Genomic DNA, 18014 nt, shown 5'->3' on the forward strand with positions numbered 1-18014 from the left:
ATGCTGGTAAATGTGGACAGATCACCGTAGGGCAGCGGAAGTGTGAGGGAAAAGCCAGTTAACCCCTTAACCTGTGAATGCAACATTACCGTACAACCCGGGGAAATCAAATTGTGTGGGATCTCATGTAGTGCACAACTCATCATGGTGTTCGTATATGCAAATAAACAATTGCCGGCTATAGCTGAAAGTTAGTGCAAGTTGCTATCCCCTACTTGAATCATCCTGCTTCTTGATTAACTCAACGACGGAGGGCGAGATTTCAAAGGAAAGAGTGAGTGAAGCTACCTCCAGCTAATCTGACGTCTGCTACGTCTGTTTCTATGTTACATGTTGTGTTAGCCTGGTGCTAGCATTCCTTCATTACTTGGCGTACGCTTGTTTTTTTCGCCTCTCAATACCTTTTAATCGAACATGACTGCTATGCAAAATCTCACTTAAAAAGTTAATTTATTTTTATCGGAGAACTCTGTTTCGACATAACGTTGCTGCAATTTATATACACATTTGATAAAGCAATCAATAACGTTCTGCTTGGTGGATTGTGTCCATGCCGAATTTACTAAAACGCCTATAATTTGTGATTAACATAGTCCACGACCTGTTAGATTATCTATTTACTTGCCAGTCCTGTAAGAGATATTAAATTGTAAGATTTCTGTCTGAAGCCTGGTGTGGTTTCTGCCACCAGTGGAAAAGGCACCTTTGTGGGTAGTAGCTGATTGTTGATTGCTGGTCCTGTTATAATTCTCGTGTCTTATGTCATGTAGACTAATTTGCCTGATCATGGTAGATCATGGGCAGCTACAGTGACTCCACCAGTGACCTAGACGAGGAGCTGCCTGTGTTCGACTTCCTCCAGCCTGGTCGACACCTTGACCAAGCCTCCCAGAGGAGAGATGATGCAGAGAAGCCGGACTTGTTTACCTTGGATGACTCTGATGCAGAACAGGCAGCCATCTCCTCCCCAGGGAAGGGTAAAGCAGATGTATGTCCGGGAACAACTGATGTCTTGATGATCAGCAGCGATTCTGATGAAGACGCACCTTATATCCCTCTGGCGGAGAGGCTCAAACAGAGGAGAGACAATGTGATTAGTGCCTCCTCCGCCGTCGCTAACGGGAAAATCGCTGAACAGTATTTACCATCCAATCTGGCCAACTCACAGGTCTCTCGGCAGAATGGCTTTTCTCAGTCAGATCGGCCTCTCGGCTCGCGTGACGTGAGAACAGTCGGCCGCGGGGCCTCAGGTGTCCCAGAGGAGCCCGAGGATCTCCCTCAGCTGCCTCAGAAGCCTTTCTCCGGCGCGGGGAGTGCAGACAGCTCTCCTGCCAAGAGGAAACCTGCCAAACGAACGGTGGAGGAGATCCAAGCCTCCAGGGAGGAGGCTTTGAGGAGGAGGCAGGCCAAGGAGAGACATCAGCAGGACAAGGAGGCGCTCAGGCAGGAACAAGAGAGACAGAAAGCAGAGAGGAAACTTCTGGCAGAGGCTGCCAAGGCCCTGAAGCCAGAGGAGTGTATTAAGCATATGGTGGCGGCTGTGGATCCAGGTAAGAACAAAACTTTAAATAATACCTGCCAATGCGTAGTCACCTTGATTTTCGTCTTCTGCTTTGACGGCCTCATTTTAATCAATTATTTTGCTGGCTGTGTTTGTGTTTGCAGCTCTCTTGCAGCTGGAAGGAGGCGGGACTCTGCTGGCATCTCTGCAGGCCCTGGGCTGCAGCTGTGCCATCGAGAAACAACCTCTCCCACGCAGTGTGAGCTGGATGAGGAGAGCTCCCTGCGCTCAGGTGATAAGACACGCCGTTCTCCCATTGCCCTGTTGTATTCAAGTGGAAGCCTGAATATGCGCCCGTTCAATTAGCTGCGATGCCTTTCTGTTTCCGCCGTAAACATATGAAAAGAATTTTCATGAGCACTCGTTTAGTAAAAATGCACAATAATACCAATTACTGCCCCCTCTGCGCCTCAGCCAGATGAAGGAGTGTGTGTACCAGAGGCCCACGTCGTGATGCAGATGACTGTGGACGACTTCATCACTCTGATCCACAGCTACATCCAGGTTTGTCGGGGCTTATGGATTGCGGAGGTTTACCTGCGTCATTAACACATCAATCCGACTTTAAATGGAGCCACATGAATTGTTAACGACTTCGATGGAAATAAGGGGGAATTTTAATAACAACGGAGGGCAAAAGGCCAAGCTTAGAGCTGAGCACAAAATTACATTAGATGACAGTAATGAGCGGAAGTATGTTAATTAAAATGACAGGCTCCCACAAATGAGCGTATGAATGAATAAAATAATTCAGTTTACACTCATTATATTTAATATCAACAAGCAAATATCCTATACATCATATATCTTGTTCAAACAAACAACACCACATCATATACGCAGCAGTAGGGATACTGATGCTGGACACTACTTAAATGTCTTATTCAGTTACCTGCAATCTAAGGAATCTACAGCTATACTGAGCAGTAAAACCCTCACCTGCTACTCATAATACATCTTTAAAGTTATGGCAGCACAGTTAAATATTTTGGCTTGCTCATATGATTGTTAGTAGTTTCTGTCCAACAGTGGAGATGCATGTCACAGAGCAATGCGTCAAGCTTTGTGTACAAGTACATTATACATGTCTAATATTCAAAATGAATGGAGTTTTGATTGATAGTCAAATGGAAAGCTGCACTGAATATCACTTGATCGGTGTTCTTGTTGGAAAAGTAGCATTTTTCTGCAGTAGCTTCATACTGTACATCACTGCAGTTATTTTTTGAGTTTATGTTTTTGTTTTCTTAACTTTGTCTCTTCCCTGCCCAACCCAGGAGGTGAGGCTTGGCAGGTCAGACTGTCCCACGCTGACGTCCTGGGTCCAGGAGCAGCAGAGGAGACACCCAGGCAAGATCCTCAGTCTGGCAGTCATCGAGCTGGAGAAGTACTTTAGGTAGGGAAACTGAATCTGGAATTGTAGAACACTTAAAGAACATTACAACATTATGACCACTGACAGAAGAAGTACATAACATCTTGTCACAATTCAGTGTTCTGCTGGAAAACCTCTCGACCTGGCATTCATGTGGATGTTACTTAGACATGTAGCACCCACCTAGACCAGACCAGACACCCCCACCCCATAGCAATGACACTCCTTCATGGCAGCAGTCATCCCCAGCAGGATGCAGCCTGACACAGACACACACCCAAAAACGCTTTAGGAACAACTCAAAAAAAAAACATGAAGAACAGCACAAGGTGTTGACCTGGCCTCCAAATTCACTAGATCCCAAACTGATCAAGTATCTGTGGGATGATCCACAGAGGCCCCTCCCCTCAACCCATAGGACCCAAAGGCCCCCACTAACAACATTCTGTTACCAGACACCACAGGACACCCTCAGAAGGCCCATGTCCATTCTCTGATGAGTCACAACTGTCACAACAAGGGAGACCTACACAATATTAGGAAGGTGGTCATAATGTTATGCCTGATTGGTGTATTTCATACTATTACTGCTCTCACACAGAAAAGGTTTAAAGAATGCATACTGGTAGGTAATTTGTTCAACCTAAGACAAAAATATATCATTGACTACCATTTAAAGCCTCTTTACCCTGCTATAGTCTATATTTACCTCGGTTACAGCATTTTTACGGTCAGCAAACAACCCCATCTTTTGTCATCTATGGTTAAAAACACTTCCACGCTCAGATAATTTGGTGTCACTATTATCCAAACAGCGCGGCTTTGCCCGATATCATTGATCTTTTATGGATCCTTTTATAGTTTCACAGTTGATGTGCTCGTTAAGTCTATGTAAATTTCTGATGTCCAAATAAAAACTAATGGCCCCAACCATAGTCCAAGGTGATGCCTTGAGAACCTGCTTATATTGTGCTTGCACTGTACAAAGATAGGAAATAGTTTTCATATGCTGGAATTGTCATAAATGATCTGAATGAAAGGAACTATTTATCCAAAACTGGTTTATACTGTTTTAATATTTAGATATATATATATATATATAACTGAAGGAGTCCTCTCTACAGTAATTGACAATGGGTTCAGAATATTTGGACCACTTCACATATTCACACTAATGTGTCATAGATGTAATTTTAAATGGTTAAATTTGCCATTTGTGGCCGTCAGTCTGCACTCAAGCACCCGTACCGACAGTGAAAACTGAGAAGCCAGAGGACACAAGTGGCTCCCAGTGGGAATGTGAACAACAGTGTGAAGTACAGGCCTCAGTGAAATGTTACACACAGACAAGGAATGCCACTCAGATACCGTGTAAGCTAGCGTAAATACATCCACCGTCTGGAAGTGTGTCTCCTATCAGTGTCAGAGTGTGGCACAACTCGGCTGGAAACTGTGGGAAATATCTGCGAAGAGGGAGAAATGGAGCGGGAGCCGGTGGAGGGCGTCCTGAATGTAAGCTTTCTGTCCCCAGGTCGCACAAGTCACAAAACCAGAAGAGGTTTCGAGACGCCGTCGCGGGTGAGGAGACCGGGAGAGGGAGAGGGAAAGGGAAGAAGAGAGGGAGGAATGGAGGGGCTGAGGCGCTACCTGAAGTGTCCCGTGTGGAAGTAGAGGAGGTAGGTTGGTCGGTCAGTCAGTCGGTCAAGGCAGACAGGACAGTGGGATTTTATATAAATATAAACAGAATTCCTTTAATTTTCGCGCTCAGAAATCCACTATATAATAAATGTAATAGTTTTGTAGTGGCAGTGGGGGAAAAATGAATAAAATTAACCTTTATTCCTTTACTATTCTTATATATAAAACAATATACATTATTATATACTATATTTATCCTTTATCAGTGGTCTATATTGCAACTATGACACAATGAAAATAAAACTAAACAGTATTGTAATTGTATTATGATTTCTTAAAAGATGCATCAGTAATCCGTTTTCCTTACATTTCCATTTTCCCATCTCTAATAATTTAATTCAGATATTTTGAAGGCATCTTAAAGGTACAATTAATGAGCCAGTTTATGGATTTTAATAGGACTCATTCTAAGGCAATTATAAAATAATTAAAACATAATTCAAATATAATGTTGCATTTCTTCCAGTAGAGCCTGAACTTTAACTTTAACTTTTTAAATGATATCAATTTACCTGTTGTAATGTAAGTATGGTACTTTCAGTGGATTTAAGACGGTCATTATTATATTAAAGTATTCTAATGGCTTTTTTGCAATCTTTGAGGACATCTCCAGGAGGAAAATATATTCATAAAAAGTATAACTTTTTTTTATAGTTAATGTACCCTTAATACGTACCACTGGAGATGAAGTTACGGGACGGCTCTCATCGGGATTTTTAAGGTGCTTTTACAGCATGCAGATGAAATATGAATTCATAAATCAGTTAACCCAAAATATTTAAGCAATTTTCATATGAGGGGTTGAAAAGAATAGACTTACAAGTACATCAACTTAAAATTTGCAGACAAAGTTGGGAGTAGACCCTTAGAAGCACATTAAACCGCCCTAATTATCTCTTAAAAGCCTGTTAATATAGTCATACATTTTATTATTTTATTCCCTTTATACAACCATCAATTTCTTTTTTTTTTTATCCACAGTTACTCTCAAATAAAGAGTGATCTTATTATATCTGATTATTGGATGAGAACAAACACTATATGTAAGCTCCCATGTACCAAACTATGTTAAATAAATATAAATTAAGGGGAAGTTAAACCTTAAAAGCTACAGACCTCGTTAATTACTGGATTTTCAAAATAAAGTGTCCTTAAGGGGTTTGATATTTCAAATCTGTGTACAAATTAAAAGGATCTATGGCTGCAGTAACATACAGGTTGAATTGTTTTGTGGAGTCTGTAGTGAGGCTGAAGAATTACCTTCTACTGTGTTTTACTGTTTTATAGTGACTCACCTTTTTCCTGTTCCACATCCCACTAGGCAGTGGTTCATCTCCAGCTTTACACCGGCGTCTCCGTCCGCTTCTTGTCTACCTGGAAGGATTTTTCGGACCACATCACCATGGCGACCAAAGCGATCGCGGAGGCCCCTTTCAAGTGAGCGAGCTCGGCGCTTTTCTCCTCGCAGGTCAGCCGAGCGCCGCCCCCGCCAGATCAAACGGTCACTTCCCACGTTCTCTTGTGTGCTTTCAGGAGGGAGAGGGAGAAGACGGGCTTTTCCTTCCACCTGGAGAGCGACTGGGCCGGGGGCCAGCGGGTGGATAAAGCCGGTAAGGGCCTGCTGCAGGTGTGGAAGAGACAGCTTCAGCAGTTCAACAGAGTCAGTCCAGACATGGCTGCTGCCATCTTAGCAGCTTATCCATCCCCACAGCTTCTCAAGAAGGTACGGAGCTGCTAAGGCCTGGAATTAACTGCCTGACATGCCGACCAACAGCATATATCCCAGAACGTGACATGCAACTTTCCTACAAGATAGTTGTCTTAAATATCATGAACTCCACTACTTTTCTGTTCTTTTCGCTAAACCTCTCTCTTCTTATTCCCCCAAGTTGAATTTTAGTCACACAGCCCTAGGCCAAATGCAAATTTCTTGAAAAGAAAAATGTTCAACTTGCACCATTACAAGAGTCTGCTATGGAGTTGCAAATGCCAAGGGTACAACATGTTACACTTCATTTCTTAAAACTACATTTTCCCTCATCTGTATGCAGGCTTACAGTCTGTGCCACACTGACCGCGAGAGGGTCTCTCTGCTGTCAGACCTCCTGATCCGCAGAGGAGAAGGCGTCACCTCCACCACCCGTAGGGTTGGCCCGGAGCTTTCCAAACGCGTCTTCCTCATGATGAACTCCTCTGATCCTGAGCAGACTCTGGACACCAACCTCTGAACTCTGAAATGTGTTTCAAATCTCCATGGTAGTTTGTGTTCTCCACTTTGAATTTGATAATTGAAAGGCCATATCTGTATTAAAGTTTTATGAAAATAACGTTTCTGAAGACGACTATTATCAAGTAATACTTAAACCTTGTATATATAAATAAACCTCAGTTTTACTTAATGCAGTTTTTCTTCCCGTTAGAATATAAAAGTCAGAACTCAGATCTTGATTGCCAATACATCCAGAGTAGCCTCTCATCACCACACCTCTTTTTTGGGGAATACTATCACATGTACTGCAAAGACGGCGACTGTGTACACACAAACTAGTTTAAATGAATAACGCTTTTGTCAAAAAGTTGCTGATTTGCCTTTGTCTTTGAACACAGTAATGAGAATTATTAACAAGAAGACAGAGAGGATCGCACTAATGAGAGGTCTCCTCTCCACCAAGGTGAGCTGACAGCTCATTTGTCAGCATGTGAAACGACTCATTTGGGTTACTTCATCATGTAAGCTTTACTTAGCTTGAAGGAGCGCAAAGACAAACCATTTGTACCTTAATGTGGGTAGCACAGATGCTTGTCAGCCACAGCACATATTGGAGAACAGGACAGAGGCAGTGAGGCTAATCAGCTTTACAGAGTTCAGGTTAATTAATAAAAATATGTAGCCTCATGCAAACTAGCTCATACAGTTGAAACCAGATGTTTACATACACTGTGTTAAAAGACACATAAACCTTTTTTCCTCACTGTCTGAAGTTAAATCAGACTAAACCTCTCCTGTATTAGGTCAGTTAGGATGACCAAAATTATTTCTATTTCTAAATGCCACTGTAATGAGAGAGAATTTCTTAGAGAATTTTTTATTACTTTCTTCAAAGTCAGAAGTTTACATACATTTCCTTAGTATTTGGTAGCATTGCCTTTAAACTGTATGACTTGGGTCAAATGCTTTGGGTATCCTTCCACAAGCTTCTCAGAATAGTCTGCTGGAATTCTGGTCCATTCCTCCTGACAGAATTTGTGTAACTGAGTCAGGGTTGTAGGCCGCCTCGCTCTCACACGCCTTTTCAGATCTGCCCACAAATTTTCTATGGGACTGAGATCGGGGCTTTGCGATGGCCACTCCAAAACATTGATTTTGTTGTCCTTAAGCCACTTTGTAACTACTTTGGAAGTATGCTTAGGGCCATTGTCCATTTGGAAGACCCATTTGCACCCAAGCTTTAACTCCCTGGCTGATGTCTTGAGATGTTGCTTCAATATTTCCACATAATGTTCTTTCCTCATGATGCCGTCTATTTTATGAAGTGCACCAGTTCCTCCTGCGGCAAAACAATCCCACAACATGATGCTACCACCCCCATACTTCACAGTTGGGATGGTGTTATCAGGCTTACAAGCTTCCCCCTTTTTCCTCAAAATGTAACAATGGTCATTATGGCCAAACAGTTCCACTTTAGTTTCATCAGATCACAGGACATGTCTCCAAAAATTAAGGTCTTTGTCCCTGTGTGCATTTAAAAAATTGTAATCTGGCTTTTTTATGTTGCTGAGTGGCCTTTCAGCCCATGTCGGTACAGGACTCGTTTCACTGATTTCTTTTGATTTTCCCATGATGTAAAACAAGGAAGCAGTGTGTTTGAGGTGTAGCCTTACAATACATCCACAGGTGTGCCCCCAATTAAGTCAAATGTTGTCTGTTAACCTATCAGAAGCTTCCAAAGACATGACATCATCATCAGGGCTTTCCTTCATTGTTTAAAGACATGGTAATCTTTGTGTATGTAAACTTCTGACTTTGAAAAAAGTAATAAGAACAAATTCTCTCTCATTATTGTGGCATCTAGCAAATAGAAATAATTTTGGTAATCCTAACTGACCTAAAACAGGAGAGGTTTAGTCTGATTTAACTTCAGACAGTGAGGAAAAAAGGTTTATGTGTCTTTTAACACAGTGTATGTAAACATCTGGTTTCAACTGTATATAGAATATGTTGTAGTGGGGCCTATTACAGTTACTGGTTGGACACTGACCACAGGCTATAATGCTGGAGTCATTGGCAGTTGGCAGAGTTGCTTCTTTGTTGCCACATAATATGTTATTTTACTGAAAGGTAAGATATTTTGCTGGCAACTTGTTCACCTGCAGACTCAAAGTAAAATGTCCAGCTAGGAAACCTCTGGACACTGAGTTGGGTTACTGCATCAGTTTTTTCTGTTTATCTTGCACGTGCTATTGCAGGCAGAGTGGACCTTATTTCAATATGGAAAGATCATGTGGGAGTGCAGAATAAACTTTTATTCAAGTGAACAAGTAATTGGGTTAACAGACACTGGTCATGCAAGTATCTGGTCGTTAACGGACACTAGTCGAGCAAGTTCTTGATGGGCTTCACCCACAGATATCCCTATTTAAACCTCAACTCCCCACCAGTCCTTCGGAACTGAAGAAGCTACTTGGATGAGTGGCAAAACTCTTTGGATAAGTAACTGGGTGGTTAGGCACCGAAGAGCAACAGTATCATGGAGCTCAGATGAAGATGGAAGATAGATACAGGACTCTCCGAAGTCAATGACCCTTGTTGGTGGTACAGCAGATGGAGTTAGCTAGTGGCTGAAGAAGATTTCTGATGAATACTCCTAAGACGACCAGAACAGACAGATTTACACTGCATTTAAAGTGATTGATTGGCGTAGACAGGGAGGGCAACAGTTCATTGGACAAGAATGACAGTCAGTGTAGAAACTGAGATTGAGGGAAAGCGGAGCAGATGAGGAAACATGATGTCAGGATTAGCTTGCATACCGTAGAGGAAGGGTAACAACGTGAGGGGACAGACCTTCCTTGCTGACCTTTCACTTTAGCTTCATTGTACATGAAAACCTGTCAGATGTGTGGATACACTTCTGGGACCACTTACCACCTAACCTAAAAACCTTATTAACAATTTCCTGTCAAATCAAATGTTTGTGACGTTATATTTTAAGGAAATTCAAGAAAAACATAGAGAAAGGCCCTGGCAGTCAGGCTGAGATCCCTAATGTTTTGTTCATACTGATCTTGACATTATCAGTGAATCACTGTTGAAGTGTTACTAAAGTGCTAGATGACACTATTTCTTCATTCATCATTTTAAAAATATACTTTGCATACTCAAAAAAAGCTACCCACCTCTGCCAACTACGTTCTTTTGGCAAATGTCCCTGTAAAGAAAAATAATCGCAGCGGTAAACAGCACTGGCAACTCGCTGACTTCAAGATTAAGTTTGTCTTTCACGTTTGAGACAGACCACCAAATGACTGGTTGACGCTTCAGTGAATCACTGGAGCGGGGGAAAACTTTGATTTGTGGATTGCTTTCTACTGTAAATGAACTGCAGTCAGCTAAAAAACACCTTCACTGAGCAAAATGGCTGTCTTACAGGCTGCCATTTTCTCCTCAGTTTAAAAAATTTACTGGGACCTTAAATACTCAACACATCTACAAGGTTCAATGCAACATTAGCATCAACCAAAGCACAGACAGACATTAAGAGAATAGGATTCATGTTGGAAAATACTGGAATTGACTTTAATCGTGAGAAGCTATGTTCTGGGCATACTTAATGATGGTTTCATGTTGAATCTTTTTTCCTTTCAGTGCCCCAGAAAGAACCAAACCAGAGTCTTTCACAGTATGCAAAAATCAGTGTCTGTGTCTCACCTCTAATCTGGTTTAATTAGGTACCATGTGCTGTGAAACACCTCGCCCCTCATGTGTTCCAACTGCTGTCCGTTTGAATTGCACGTGTTTTCCGTGTCAGCGTGCTCCCCCATGTCTATTTCCCGTGCGCGTCTCGCCTTGTTTGTGCTGTCGTGCCGCGCAGTGGTAAAATGCCACCACAAATCTGCTCCACTTCGCTTCGCAGTGCCCACGGCTCATTTCCACCATATTAGCAAAAATGGAACCTGACCAGGAAGTGATGAGAGCCTGGAACAGAGGGAAAAAAAAGAGAGGGGGAAGAGAGGGATGGGTAACGGGCTGTTGAATGGGCTTAAGAGATGAGCAACATGCCTCGTCCCGGGTCCCGCATGAAGAGAGACGCTGAGAGGCACAACAGTCTGTGGTGGAACAGGAGGGTCATAGCTGGAAATGGACTGAAAAGGAGGACAGAAGAGGTTTAGAGGTGGGTTTTAGATTGACTGGAGTGTGCAGTGTAGTTTATTTACATCACAAGCTCTTGATGTCGTAGCCATTCAGAGTGGTCCATTTAAGTTTATACCCAGAAAGTAAGGTAATACCTATTAAAAATAATGAAATCAATAATAATATTCTGCATTTTACTATAACATACACTGTAGTGCATTCACACAAGTAACACAGTAATAAAGCACCAAATAAGGTCAATTCAAAACAGTAATAAAATGGAAAACTACATAAAGAGACATTTAATTCACAGGAAGCCATGACTTAAATAATATGCCTTGAATAATAAACCAACTAATATCATTTTATTAATTTCACAGACTTGCAGAGAATTACTTTAAAGAACTCCCTGAACTCAGAGTGTATGTGGGTCTTTTAGCTCACTGTTTTGGTATTATGACATGCAATTGTACTATTCTGGTTCATTCTCAGCTGAGAGGTTTTCAGCTGTCACAGCCATCTCTTCAGTGGAAACACTGTACTCTACCTACCTGGCACCGAATTGAAAAAAAAAAAAAAAAGTTATGCATAGTGGAACCTTTAGCTTTTAAAAGCCTGCAGTAGAGGTAAGGTAGAGGGGAAAAGATTTGTCAGGATGCCAGAAGCATGACTAGATGTGGAAACATGTGAGCAGTTGGTTTTAATCCTGGACTCTGGATCCAGTGAAAGAGCTTTGTGAAATTGTGTACAGACACCACCATTGTGTGTCTATGTCTCAAAAACTGGACAAATAAAAGCCCAGTTGTCTGCATGACTGGATATGCCAGAGGTAACTGGGAATTCCTTTTGCAATTTGAGTGAACTGACCCTTTAAGCACTCCAGAAGGTCTCTGCACCCCACTTTAAACAACCACTGCCTTAGAGGATTGTGTGCGCTACCACTTGTTGATGGTCACTGAATGTAATCTGTAATTGCTTCTGGCATCTTTGGCCCGGAGCTATTATTGCATTACATGATTTAGTTGAGTTTAGTTGGTGTGTAGTCATGCAGGAATGCTGCTCTTCTTTCAGATGCGCTGACCTTAAGTTCAGGTCACAGAGCTTGGCAATTACGGTGAAAGCTACACAGCTTTGATGTAGCCCAGGACAGCTGCCCCTCCTTCCCTGTTTTCTTTGAGGTTGGGTTGACTCCATGGGTGTTAGTGAAAAAGGATGGTGAAGGTAGGAAGTGTTCCTAAATGTCCCAAACATACCCACCCACTCGGGTGCTTGACCTCGGCTCAAATGGAAAGAGGGTTATGGAATGGAGAAATATTGAGGGTCATGTTACTTTGCTTTTGAGACTTCTGGCATTGACAAGACTGACAACACCCTTATCGTTCACTCTACATAATATATGAGTCTGAGAGAAAAAAAAAAATACTTCCGCACAAATTGGACAATCCTACAACCAATCAGAGCCATTTGTTCATCTGCAAGTGCAATCCATTCACTTAATGCCATCTATAGTTCCTTACCTCAGTCCTTACCATCACAACTGAATGCCTAAATCTAAACCTAAAACTTAACCCTCATTTATGGGGTTAACTTTATGGGGGGGGGGGGGGGGGGGGGGGGCATTTGTGAATATAGAAAAGCTAGAAGCACACTCACAGCCCCGTACAATTTTAAAGAATATGAACTGTTTGTATCGTATACTTACAGTATGTTATTTCCCATTGTCTCCCGACAGCTGTTAAATCTAAGGCACTGTGTGTGAGTTAAACAAACACATTCACTAATTAAATCAAAGTGCAAATTCCTCTACTCATAATTATGTTCTGACATATGGGAAACTGTATTGCTTGAGTGGTTATGTTTGCCTAATCCCAGGTATCACCAGGGGGCAGACTTGCACCACATACAAAGCTCCGCTGCTTTGGAATAGACTCAGATAGGGAGAGATACAAAAACATCAACATGTGTCAGGGCTTTGGAGGCTGGATAAATTATCAGGCAGGTAGAAAATGTATCCTGTAAATGAAAGGTTGGGGGAAAGATAAATATGCGCAGAGAAAACTGTTGAAGAGTTTGATAAATGGCACGGATACTTTTGGGAGGATTTCCTGTATGCCATAAAATGGGATTTCAAAGTGAAAGGTGTGTTTTTATTTCTACATGGGACTCGGTGGCTTGCCTTGACTTTAGCTGCTGAGGAGAGGCTTGTTCCTGTTTAGGGGTTGGTGGAATAAAGAGGAGGTGTCAGCTTGGATAAAGGTGAAACAGATTCCTCAACCCTGCTGTCTGCCCCATTAAAAATGTATGATGATGAAGTCTGATAGAATGTCAGACTATCAAGGGGGGATTTGGCTGTCTCTGTGTGCACAGGAAGTTGGTGTGTTTGTGTGTGAATGTGCAAAAGTCTGTCAAACTCATTCTTTCACTGATCGTATTTACTGACTGTATCAACACCACATTTTAGTTTCATTCAAACAAACGAGTCGCTGTTTGCACATCCCATCCATAATTAAAATATTAGAGCAAAACATAACTGTGAGCTGATATGTTCTAGTGTTATTTTCCCTTGGCATGAATCAATAATCAACTGTTGAAATGAATGAATGGTTAATAGGAAGGCAGGCTTTTACTACAGTAGTTAGTCAAGGTGGAACTAGTTGTAGCTATTTCAAATAATCTCGTAAAATGTAAAATGCCAATGAGCATTAGCGAGAGAACTGAAGATGGCAGTTCACAAACATTTTCTAGAGAGGATCTTCTGAGAAGACAAGGATGACCTGTTCAAATCCAGATGTGTAAGAACCTGATGATTCTTATACAAGGGTAAGTCATGGAGTTCCTCAGGGCTCTGTACTAGGACCAGTACTCTTCACATTATACATGCTTCCCATAGGCAATATTATTAGGAAACACTGCATAAACTTGCATTGCTATGCAGATGACACCCAGCTATATTTGAAACGAGATGAAACTAATCAGCTTGTTAAACTCTCAGCGCTGTTGAAAGACATAAAGGCTTGGATGACCTTTAACTTCCTACTCTTAAACTCAGACAAAACAGAAGTCATTATATTTGGCCCCAAACACCTCAGAGATTCATTATCTAATTGTTTAGTTTCTCTGGACAGCATTACCATGGCCTCCAGTACTACTGTGAGAAACCTTGGTGTTACATTTGACAATGATATGTCCGTTAATTCATACATAAAGCAAGTGACCGGGACTGCCTTCTTTCACCTGCGTAATATCATCAAAATTAGGAACATCCTGTTTTAGAGTGATGCTGATAAACTACTTCATGCATTTGTGTCATCCAGGCTCGATTACTGTAATTCATTACTGTCTGGCTGTCCAAAAATCCTCCAATTGATTCAAAATGCTGCAACAAGAGCATTGAGGGGAATAAGCAAGAGAGATCATTTTACTCCAGTTTTAACTTCCCTTCGTTGGCTGCCTGTAAAATCCAAAATTGAATTTGAAATACTTCTTCTTAGATACAGTGCCCTTAAAGGCCAGACTCCATATCACCCCAACAGATTTAATTCAATTCAGTTTTATTTCTATAGCACCAATAACAATACAAATTGTCTTGAGATGCTTTACAAAACCCAGCCAAATCTCCTCTACGTTCTTCTCTCTCGCACCAAGCTCCTATCCTCCAATTTCTTATCTAATGGCTTCTCTCATGCATTTGTGTTCTATTACTGTATAGCATTTTAATAGCTGTGTGTCCTTTTCTCCATCTCCCCTCCCCTCCTCTCCCCTCCTCTCCCCTCCTCCTCCATCTTCTTGTGAATGTCTCTGGCCTGGAGTTGTGTGTTTCTAACCTGTAGAGCTCCATGGTACTCATCAGCCTGCCCAGTCTTTTTGGCCTGCAGTTATCCACTCCTACCTGAATGCATCATTCTCCAACCTGCCTATGATACCGCTTATATTCAATCATTATGGCAGCTCAAGGTTTCTTCTTTGGGGTTTTCATGCCAGGTTTTGTAAAGTGTCTTGAGACAATTTATATTGTTATTGAAGCTATATAAATTGAACTAATTAGGACAAAACACTTTTGGATTTTTTGTATTTATTTTTTATTTTTTACTTACTGGCATACATTCATAGAACATAATTTTAGTCATTTCATTTTAATTTAATCTATTTTTTAAAAAAGAGAGAGTTATGTGGTCTGATTAATATTTATGATGCAATTACAAATTCAATAGCCCAAAATCCTGATTTTATTTAATTAGCCAATCCAAAGCAATGAATAACAAACAGATGCACACATTCTAGCTTCACTGGAGGAGTAATAAATAAAATAAATTAAAATCTGATCACATGTGTGAGACATGTCTGATGAATCAAAATTTGATCAATTTTTAATTTATAAAAAAGTAACAATTAATAACGCCTAATGTAGCAGTATGAAATAGAAACACACCTGGTTACCTCAGCTACTGCTCTCTGCAGACTTGAATCATAATGATTTAATGTAAACTAATGCACATACCTGATCTACATAATGGCAGTGACATTGTAGCTAATATTAATCCTGCTCCCTGAAACAGCTGCCCAGCTGGCACGCATGCCATCAAACATTGTTGCAGCAACTTTAGCTGCCCAGGGAATCTACTAAATACAGTATTTACTTCTACTGCTAAAATTCAAAGACACTGCAGATACAGTTCTTCACTTCAGTTTTAATCTTGCTAGACGCATGTGGAATTAGCGTCCTGCTGGTCCTGAATGTTAAAAGCTTAAGCAACAGCACTGCTGTCTGACGCTCAGCTCCCGGCCTATGTCAACTAGCAGCTGCTATGTCCAACATGCTAGTTTATCATTAGCCTCAGCAATAGCCTCAGATAGCCATCTAAAGAGGACATTGGTGCAGACAGCATCTCAGGGGAAGCCAATCAGCAAGCACACCTCTAACTTCCTCTCATTAAAATGAGATCCCATGTAGCGGTTTAACCAGAAATCTACATCATATTCTCTGACCTGCATCATCTTCTCCACATGCAGTTTTAGCTGAATAAATCACTTAACACAGTGTTCACAGCGTCTGGATCTCTAAATGCATTTTGCCTTCATAAGTTGTTGTTCACTTTAAGCCCATAAAACAAGCATACAGGCATTATATGGAGTTTGAAATTACTGTCCAATATATTAAGCTGCCGGCTACAAAGACTTTGAAAAGATTTAGTGTCTTTGTACATCATGGTAAAGCCACAAAGTTGGGAACCTTTCCAACATAAAATGTTCACCACCCCACAAGTGTCTTCCAAGAGACTGGTGTGAGTTGGGGGTTTGAACAGAAACATCTGTGGGTGTTGCCCACCTGAAACTTGCATGACTAGGATCTGTAACAACCATCTTATATTTCTGGAACAGGAAAACCATCATTTTACCATGAGCCAAAACATTCAGACCACTTGCAGATGAACTAATGCTGGTTATCTTGTAGGAACGTTGGTGTTGTCCATCAGAAACTCACATGGCTCTTTTTACGACCAGATACTGACCTGTATTTGGAAAAAAAAACAAAACTGTCTTGATCCTGTTTTTCTCGGTACTCTAACAACCCATTGTCAGTCAGAGGCTCCAGACTCAAGGTGTAGATGGACAGCTGAATCATAACCCAAAGAGCTGGCTCTCCTGAGTTAAGCCATGAGTTTGTGAATGGGTTGTTTAATGTATAAGTCAGTACATTTGCCACTGCGCTGAACTGCGTAATCCAACTATCCCCTTGGATTCAGCCTTTCATTTCATTTCATTCAGGTGGATATTTGAGGCACATTTGTAGACATCTGTGCCAGATCTGAAGAAATTACATCCAGGAGTTTGTGATATATCAAATTCACAAGAATGGAGCCTGAACATGCAGCCCACAGCTCTGATCAGTGTGGAAGTCGAAATCTTCCAACTCATGCGTTGTAGCATCAGAGTAGCAGAATAAAAAAATCAGGAAACAATAGTATTAATGCCCTACAAGTGCAGACCATTTACCACTGTGAGTGCTGCGTATCATTACTGATGCTCTTCCATGTACCCATTATGATCTGATTCCTCCTCTTGCACACGATGGAAAGGCCGCACCTCGCTAGCCATAATTTTAAAAAGTTAGTTTCAGTATCTTCCTGTTAGTCTTCCTTCTCTTAACCATAGTATATTCTCTCTGCTAACAGTCTTGCTCATGCTGCTAGCTTTCAGCATGTGAGGACTTATCAGAGGCCCTTAAAGTATACCCCTTAAATCACCATCCTAACAGCAGCAGGGGGAATCTTTAAACTGCATTTTGAACAGCTGATCTCTTTGCAGCCTGCGTTGGCAACTGGGCGCTACAAACTACACCCATCAAATTTTTATAAGTCTCCTCAATCTTCATCAACATGCTGCCTGATACTCCTTGTTTATTCCGTGCAGCTTCTTAAATCACAATGTGAGCCCCTGGGGGAGAGGCACTGTAGATCTTCATCAAAAATGCACAAACAGAGCCGCTCTCAGGGGTTTGGGAATACTCCCAAAGAGGGAAGAGGAAGAATCAAAAAGGACTCCGCTCCTCCGCCCTCCCCCCCGCTGTTCTGCTGTCTGCAGCCTCAGCACCAGCACCACTCATTATTCACTCCACACCAGTAGCGACGCGGGCTTGGCCGCTCCCATGCGCCTTTTTTTTTTTTTAGCATTCCGCTCAGCTGCCATCCCAGTTGCTTGGTCCTCAGAAAGAAATTGGGAATAGCCTTTGATATGGGAGCTGAAAACACTCCCTGGGAGTTCACAAAGACACAAGAAGTTCAGTTTCCTAATCGCACACAGGCAGGCGCACACAAATGAATGAAAACAAGTGCAAAGGTGCATGCATTTTACATGCTCGAGACCCAGCCGAGGACACGCGGGCTCCCTCGTCGTTTTACAGCTGTCACGCTGATTGCTATGTGTCAACTGCTGGCTTGCCTTCAGCAAACTGAGTGTCATTCACAGAGCTCTATTCAAATCAGACGCCGCAACTCCTTGGACATGAAGTGGCCCGCTCCCCACAGTCC

The 18014-nt window shown here is 41.8% G+C and overlaps 1 protein-coding gene across 1 annotated transcript; it reads left to right on the forward strand.

Annotated features, from left to right (window-relative positions):
• The first annotated feature begins 72 nt into the window (after positions 1-72).
• eme1 (essential meiotic structure-specific endonuclease 1) lies at positions 73-7444 on the forward strand. Its single transcript, XM_084567917.1, has 9 exons — positions 73-274; positions 771-1550; positions 1666-1793; positions 1976-2065; positions 2839-2957; positions 4468-4612; positions 5956-6071; positions 6168-6357; positions 6686-7444. The coding sequence occupies exons 2-9, from the start codon at positions 797-799 to the stop codon at positions 6860-6862; spliced, it is 1719 nt and encodes a 572-aa protein (XP_084424043.1). The 5' UTR covers positions 73-274; positions 771-796; the 3' UTR covers positions 6863-7444.
• The last annotated feature ends 10570 nt before the right edge of the window (positions 7445-18014 follow it).

This window comes from Chelon labrosus (assembly GCF_963514085.1).
Source record: "Chelon labrosus genome assembly, chromosome: 19".
Classification (NCBI taxonomy): Eukaryota; Metazoa; Chordata; class Actinopteri; order Mugiliformes; family Mugilidae; genus Chelon; species Chelon labrosus.